Source organism: Apis dorsata, unplaced genomic scaffold, assembly GCF_000469605.1.
Source record: "Apis dorsata unplaced genomic scaffold, Apis dorsata 1.3 scaffold_44, whole genome shotgun sequence".
In the NCBI taxonomy this organism is placed as follows: domain Eukaryota; kingdom Metazoa; phylum Arthropoda; class Insecta; order Hymenoptera; family Apidae; genus Apis; species Apis dorsata.
In genome coordinates this window covers 2,128,054-2,135,989 of record NW_006263346.1, presented here as the reverse complement: position 1 = coordinate 2,135,989, position 7,936 = coordinate 2,128,054, and the positions used below count along the sequence as shown (strand labels likewise).

The 7,936-nt window shown below is 35.1% G+C and overlaps 1 protein-coding gene across 18 annotated transcripts in view; it reads left to right on the top strand.

Annotated features, from left to right (window-relative positions):
* The window catches only part of LOC102676760 (protein unc-13 homolog B), a 352,205-nt gene that overhangs the window by 81,016 nt on the left and 263,253 nt on the right, over positions 1-7,936 (top strand). For 17 of the 18 annotated variants that reach the window (XM_031514136.1, XM_031514142.1, XM_006608811.2 and 14 more), the window contains one exon: positions 5,528-5,647. The exons of the other annotated variant lie outside the window; for it this stretch is intronic. In XM_031514136.1, coding sequence (XP_031369996.1) covers positions 5,528-5,647 — 120 coding nt within the window. The remainder of the gene's footprint in view (positions 1-5,527; positions 5,648-7,936) is intronic. 18 annotated transcript variants of the gene reach the window in all.

Genomic DNA, 7,936 nt, shown 5'->3' with positions numbered 1-7,936 from the left:
GAAGCCCTCGCCAAGCAGGGAGGGAGCAGCAGGGGGGAGGTCTCAAAGAAAAGAACTACTCGCGAGACGCTCTCCTGCCGGGGCTTGACCCTTTTTTTAATTGCATCCAGACCAAAGTTAGAAACAACGACAACGGTGGAGGTGGTGGTGGTGGGCGCCTTCTTCTTGCCGCGTGGACGAGGAGAGAGATGGGGGAGAGGGAGTTGAAGAAAAGGAATAAACGAAAGGACAGCGAGGGGATGGAGCGCGGTCTGTCGCCGGAAGAAATGATCAAAAAACACGTTTGGAGGAGACACAAACCGCGGAACGTGTACGTTACGTGTCTCTCTCTCTCTCTCTCTCTTCTCCGGGTGGAATGTAAAATATGTGGGTCAGGGTCGCGCTCGAGAGCATCGAGTTCGTTTCCTCTCTCTCTCTTTCTCTTTCTGTTTCTCCTTCGTTCTCTTTCTCATCTTTTTTGTCCGTCTTTTTGCTTTTCCAATTTCACCCTCTCCGCCCTTTTTACATATACCACCCATCTCTCAATTTCCTCCCCCTCCATTCTTCTTCATCTTTTTTTTTTTTTATTCTTCCCTGAAATCCGACTTTAATGGCTCGTGCCGGGGGTATTACACTTCTTCTGTGATATTATTACGAGAGATTTTTATACGGGGGAAGGGGATTAGACGACGATTCTCTAGCTTCGATTCGAGAAGTGATTTCCACGATTCTTCGTCTTTTAACGTTTTCATTAACAGTTACGTTTGCTTAATCGTGTTTTCGAGGATAATCCCTCCCTATTATTTCCCGCTTGATAATAATTGGAACGCATTAATCGTGAGTGAGTCTCGTAAAGGAGGGGTGGGTGGGTTAGGCTTGACGTTTCGTTTTGGGAGGCCCATTGTTTGGACGCTTGTTCCGCAAAATTTGTTTCCGGGATTTTAATTCCGGATAACGGAAAGGAAAGGTTGGGAAAAGGAAGCATTGTTCCAGAAAGAAAATTGTACATAACATTGTGAGATGGAATAATCCTGGATTCGGGAGAAGATAAGATATATATATATACATATCCAGTTAGTTTACCGTTATTCGAGTTATCGAGTTAAAGAAGCGAAGTGGAGAATTAAACGTTGTCCCTCTTTTATTTTTATTCTTATGCAAGAAGAATTCAAAAAAATTCAGGGTGACGCGATAACGTTAAGAAAAATGCAACAAAATTTACGCCAGCGCCGTAATTCAACGAATCGAGGGAAATTAAGAAGAGGAAAATTGCAGAGACTGTCAAAGTAGGATTATCCAGTGAATTCGAGGAAAGATTGATTATTTTGACCGCGTGCAAATGATTATACATGCCGGTTGTTTGTAGAAAGATTGGAAAAAAAAGAAGAGAAGGTTTCTATATTTTGCTCGATGGGAGGAAGAGTTTATGGAAGTCGATCTAATCGTGATATTCGATCTCTTTGAAATTTTATGCTTACATACGGAACGTGCATTTTTCACGATTTCATCATTATCTCGCATCTAGGTTTGCGGAACGCTAAGTTTCTTGAATGAGCGTTTTATCGATTTTGCCGGAGTGAGATACGAGACGGAGTGCCAACAATAAAAGTAATATTCGTGTGACTGGGACATATTTCGTGTCACGACACACGCGTATACGGCGTATTTGTATATTTTCAAGAAGAAAGTTCAATCTTAGCAAGTAGTCTGTTATCGAATTTACTCTAATTAACTCATGATTTCTAAATTCATCATCAAACATATCACGATCTAAAATTACTTTCTCAATTCTAATATATTTTTCGCGTGTGTCATNTCTACGCGGATAACAACATATTTTTCCCATGGAATTAATCATTCTTTTTTTTCTTTTTTTTTTTGACCACCTTGCTGTCGCGTATGAATTTTCTATTTGTTGTTTACGATTCCATCGCGTTTTTTTTTCTTTTTTTTTTTTTTTGACCACCTTGCTGTCGCGTATGAATTTTCTATTTGTTGTTTACGATTCCATCGCGTTTTTTTTTCTTTTTCTCTTGGAAATCAAGTTATCATCGATCGATAAATTGCTGTCAAATTGCCAGTGGGGGAGGTTAGATGGGACGAATAAATCTTGCACACGCCATTTTCTTAGGTACATCGGCTCGTACTCTATTAACAATAAGGGAAAAAAGAAATTGGGTCAGGTAGAAAAGCAATCGAAATCGAAATCCTTAATAGTATCGTTTAAAGTTTCACGATATGGAAACCAGGTTGCGTTATTTTATTATTCAACGAAAGCACGAGGGAGAAAAGTGAAATATTTATTTCTCATTTATATTTAACCTCATCGTTAGCAGTTACGTTATTTAACATTTATAGAATACTATTATCGTATATATATTTCATTATCGAACTACACCCTCAATTTCCAAATGTTATTCTTATTAATAATATGATCAAGTAACGTATATATATACTAAATGTTAAGATACGATAAATAAATATTTGCAGTAAACGTAGAATATATTAATAGTATATTAATTAATGTAGATGTATTGTAAAACGAAGGCAAAGCAAGGAACAAATACGAGAATATAGAATTTGATAAAATTAAGTAATAAAGTGATCATAATTGTACGCGTTATATCAAATATGAATCTAGCTTCAACGATAAACGATAATAAAAAAAACTTAATAAAAGATTTATGGATATACGTAAAATATTTATCGCGCGAGTGGATCATTTGTTTTATTACACGATGTATAAAAAGATCGTATAAATTTCTCAAAACATAATTCTTCCTAAATGCAAAAATCAATTTCATCTAATTATAATATTAAATTAAATTATATTAAATTATAATCCGCTTTAATTGGAGAAACGAACGTAAAAAAAAGATTGAAAGTACCATAAAATAAATTGTATCTTTTACACTTTTATCTCCTCCTACAATATAAATCTCTTCCTCTTTGATTAATTAAATAGAACTTTGACCCTTATACGGTCTTCTTCTTTTCAAACTTTTTCATACGTAAAATTGAAACAAAAATTCCTTACATCGTTTTCGAATTTAAGAAATTTAATTAAAAACAAAAAAAGAAACCATAACTGAAAAAAAATTATCCAAAAACATAACACAAATCAACAAAATTCATTTCACGATGTGGATGGTATACATTAAAACGTTTCTTTAAAATATTTGTAGTTTTGATAATATCTCGATCCAAGTCCAGCCTTCAATTCTAAACTAAAATCGTCGAAGGAGGACACGAGAAAGTACTTACGCCTCACGAATTCCTTCTCCCCTTATCGCGTATTAAATTCATCCCCATGGAGATCCCTAGGCCACCGAATCGACCTATCCAACTTCCACACGACGATCCTGTTTCCAGTTCACCGAGGAATCGCGAGCGCGGATAAAGCAAAACCACCCCCACCCTTAAACTTCCGATCCGTCCAAAACTTTGACGAACGCGCACGTACTTTTCATCCGTGTTTACGTTCAACTTGGTTAATTTTGCTTTCGCCCCTGTGTGCAGCATCCCTCCTCGTCTCGAACCGAGGAGGAGGGGGTTCACTGATGCAGGCGCAGAGAATCGTAACGGGGTGGTGGGCGGTTGGGGCAGGTCCACGAGTCAATCATCCGATTACGATGATAAATCGTTTCTAAGCCCTTAAGTCGAATCGACGATCGCCCGTTATCCCGCGTTCGGATTCAGAAAATCTCTGGGGGCCGATGCCAGCTATACTTAGCCCGGCTGTGATATTAATAAGCCGTCGAAGCGAGCAAGACCGCAGGTCAATTTGCGCGGCTTGGGATCCCTGTACGGCATGTAATTACGGTTTCGGATAAATTTGGACCGATGCTGTCTATGCTTGGTTACGACTATGTGTTGTAATCGTTTTTTTTCCTTTTTTAGTTGTAAGAACGTGTTAGTAGGATTATATGGTATATTATGTATAAGTGTGTATAAACGTATCGACAATTTGTAGGGAAAGATGAAGTTATATTGTGTTAATTTTGTTAACAGTTTAAGTAAAAATTATTGATATCGAACGAGGTACGAATTAATTAGGTTTTAACGATTATCGCGTAGGAAGAATTGAAGATGATTCGTATCGGAATCGTATTTGTATTAAGTTTATATTAAGAGTTTGTATTAAGAGAGCAAATATAATGATGATAATTCGAATATATTTGCTGTAATGGATTGATATCGCGTGTGTATTTCAGAGTAGAAAAAAAAATTGTTTGTGAATTTATGAATGAATTATTAAGGTATGAAAAATTGGATTTCAAGTTGAAGTTGTTCTATCAGTCGGGTAAACGATTAAATAACGATTACTTGATCTTTCGTTTTGTGAAATTCTTCTTTTTACAATATTTAAAATAAAAGTTTATCTCTTAATAGTTTTTCCTGGAAAATGAGTTTATTCTGTTCTTCTATATAAGGAATATAATTCCACTTATATGATCCCACTCAAAGGAAATTAAATTGACCTTAATATGTCTATTATATGTCCACTTGCAAAAAAATTAAGACCAATCAAATTATGTCTTTCTGCATACTCCTGCATGCAACTTTATAGTAAACATACAACGAGTAATTTATGAATTATTATTTGAAATAATCATGTTGAGGGATTCGATCTAATAATGAATCGTTAATAAATATTCGTTTAATACAAATTACCAGAATTATTTGACATTCCATAATATAATTAAGTATATAATACCGGTGAATTCGATATAATTGATCAGTATAATCTACCATAAATCTAAATACCATTTTACACGCGTGTATATACAATTATTATAAAATCATACGAATCTATCCAACTTTTAAATCCATTCATTCCAAATGATTTCCATAAAAGATACCAAAAGATTTAAGGAATATTTTCGCTTATAAATTTAATTAAAAACGTACATTTAAAAACTTAAAAATAACTATCAATATATTATAAGCATATTCGATAAATATCGAACAGTTTACCATAAATCTACGTAAAATTCGTCAAAAAAAAATTCAGTATATTTTACATACATGCATTCAATCATATCATATCTAATCTATTATAATTTCACGCAATTTTATCATCTTGTCAAGTCTAATTGATATTGCCATTAGACTTGATGATTAATGATATTCGCTATAATTTCGATAAACTCAACACCAACTCTCAAGCAACGTGTACGCTACCCATTAAGAAAAAAAATCTGATGCATAAAGAACGAAGGGGGAGGGTAACGCGTGTTTCGTTTCAAAACGTCGTATATTATCGAACGCAATAGTATCAGAATACTCGATTCCTCGTGCTTGTTGTTTAAGCCCTTTCGTAGAAATCGTAGAATCGCATCTCGAGAATAAGTAGACAAGGAGGGGATCGAGAGAATCTTTCCTCTCTCATTCGAGTATCTGTGTACGTATATAATAAGAAAAGAAAAGAAAAGAAAAGAAAAGAAAAAAAGAAAATAATCGATGCAGATTAGAGACAGTAGAGACACAGTCGAGACACATTAACCGCGATTAACCATTTCCCCACCGATGTCTATCTTTTCGAAAGACCCCGAGAACACGGAGGCGGCCGATCTGCAGAGGAAGCTGGAAATGCTGAACAACATGATGGACCAGGAAGCACGAGCCGAACAGGCACGACGACAGATATTGTACAATATAGGCCACTGTAAGTACTCGCCAAGTCACTGTTTAAGTGGCTGCTGTTTTATTCGAAATAACTCCTCTCTATCGCAACACGAGAGGGGCGTTCCCGATCAATTGTTAGCGCTAAAAAAAAAAAGAAAAGAAAAAAGAAAAATCCACCCATGCGGCGTCACCCTCGCGCTAAAATTTCATTTTACTTTTCAATGCCTTGTACCATCATCGATGCCGATTATACGCGGAATGCTTCTCGTTCGCGATGGGATCGAATCGTTTCGGTGATTAAATTGTCATTATTATTCTATGTTTCCATGAATTATAGATCTATATAGGCGGATATACGTTGGAATATTTATGATTTCCCCGTTTATCGATCCCGTTTCGATTTTTCGTATTATGACTGACATTTTGCTTTGGATGCGATTAAGTATAATTTATCGATAAATTATTTTTAAATCGTTTCATCGTTTATTTTGTCAATTTATATGTGTTATTAATCAGTTGTCATATATCGCGAGTGTTGTAACAAGGAGATAGATCTTTACTTTTTTTTTTATAACATAAAAACTTATTTTTTTTTTGTTATTCGATTGTAAACCATTGGAATTAAAAATTTCAATTTATATTTTTTTTGTCGATAAAATATGTATTATAAGAGTATATTAAATTGGAAAAATGAAGGACAAATAGGGATGAAATAATGCTGTAGAATCGTGAATTTGTTTAATGGAACGTAATTTGCGTTATAAATTTAAACAAATTTTCAGAGATATTTCCAGTTTGTTATTTACTGTTTGTTAAAATCCAACGCGTTGTGTCAGTTTTTATTCGAGTTAATAAACGCGTATTTGTTTTTTTGTCAAATAAAGACGTTATACAATCAAATTCACATTCATCGCGTATATATTCATTGTTTCAAATATCGAATACACATTTCACACGCGTATAATATACTTACGAATATACGTTTTGTGTTAATTTCACATTTTTGCAAATATATATCTGTCGCTTAATCGAATATCATTCATCACAATTCCTTCGCAGATATATTTTTATTTTCGAATTTCAGGCTAAATTCGCTCGTATGCTATTCTCGAATACCGCAATAAAAAACTCGGTGCGCTACGCTGTCGGCAGTTCTCGTCTCGAAAATCGATTCCATCATGCTAGATTCATTTCTTCTTTTTTTTTTTCTTTTTTTTCTTTTTCCATCCGTGATCACCGACTATATATAAGGGTATTTTATTATGAAATTGCAATTGTGTTATCCACGGAGTTTTCGGAGTGAATATTTTCTATCGGCAATCACGGTATACGAAAATCCATTCCTATTGTTGGTTATCGACCATCGAGAATCGTCGGTAACTTATCTCTAAAAATTCGATCCCCGTTGAAAAAAAATACCACTTATACCCCTATACATACACACACACACACATATATATATGATCATGGCATGATAAAATTTTCAACGATGCATTTTATTATTGTTCATTTATTTATTTTTTCCTCCCTCTCTTTTTTCTTTTTTTTTTAATTTTTTACGCACCGAAATTTGATCGATATTTGCCCACTTCTTTCTTTATCTCTCTCGTTTTTTTTCTTTAGTTTCTCTCCTCGTTTGTTGTAAATCTCCCTGGACGAATAATACTCTATGATACTGTTCTTCTTCTTCCTGAATGACACGTCAATTATCTCGATATCCAAACGATGTCAAAATCGCATGGGCATTAATTGTTTCTGTTTCCCCGTTGTTGCACCGTTTCAATTATCGGATTCGTCCAATATCGACCAATTCCAACGTGAAATCAAGTACTTTCGAAACGAGCGAGCGAGATTCGGAATTAACGCGATATCGCGCCTTTTTTTTTTCCTCCCCCTCTTTTTTCGACACGCCAACATATTATTCGCGATTATCCTTCTCCACCTCCCCAAATTTACAACCACGTATTATTTCGTATTATATCGCCGTTTTATATATATATATGTATATATCTTCTCTTCTGCCCTGGGGACAGAAAAATAGAAGGGAAAACTCATCGGGTGGTTCGTCCCCCGGATAATCTCTCTCTTATTCGAGATGATCTCGCGATTATAGGGGGAAGGATCTCACGATATATTTTATTCCAAAGCAAATTTATCTCTGCATCGTTACACACGCGTACACACGCAGCTGTATATTTGATTTTTTTTTCTTTGTTTCTTTTTTTCCCCCTCCTTCCTCCTCTTTTTATTTCGACCAAAAAGCAATTTACTTTTCAACCGCTTTCGAACGTGCTTACGATTTTTTAATATTTTGTGACAAAAGGTGATT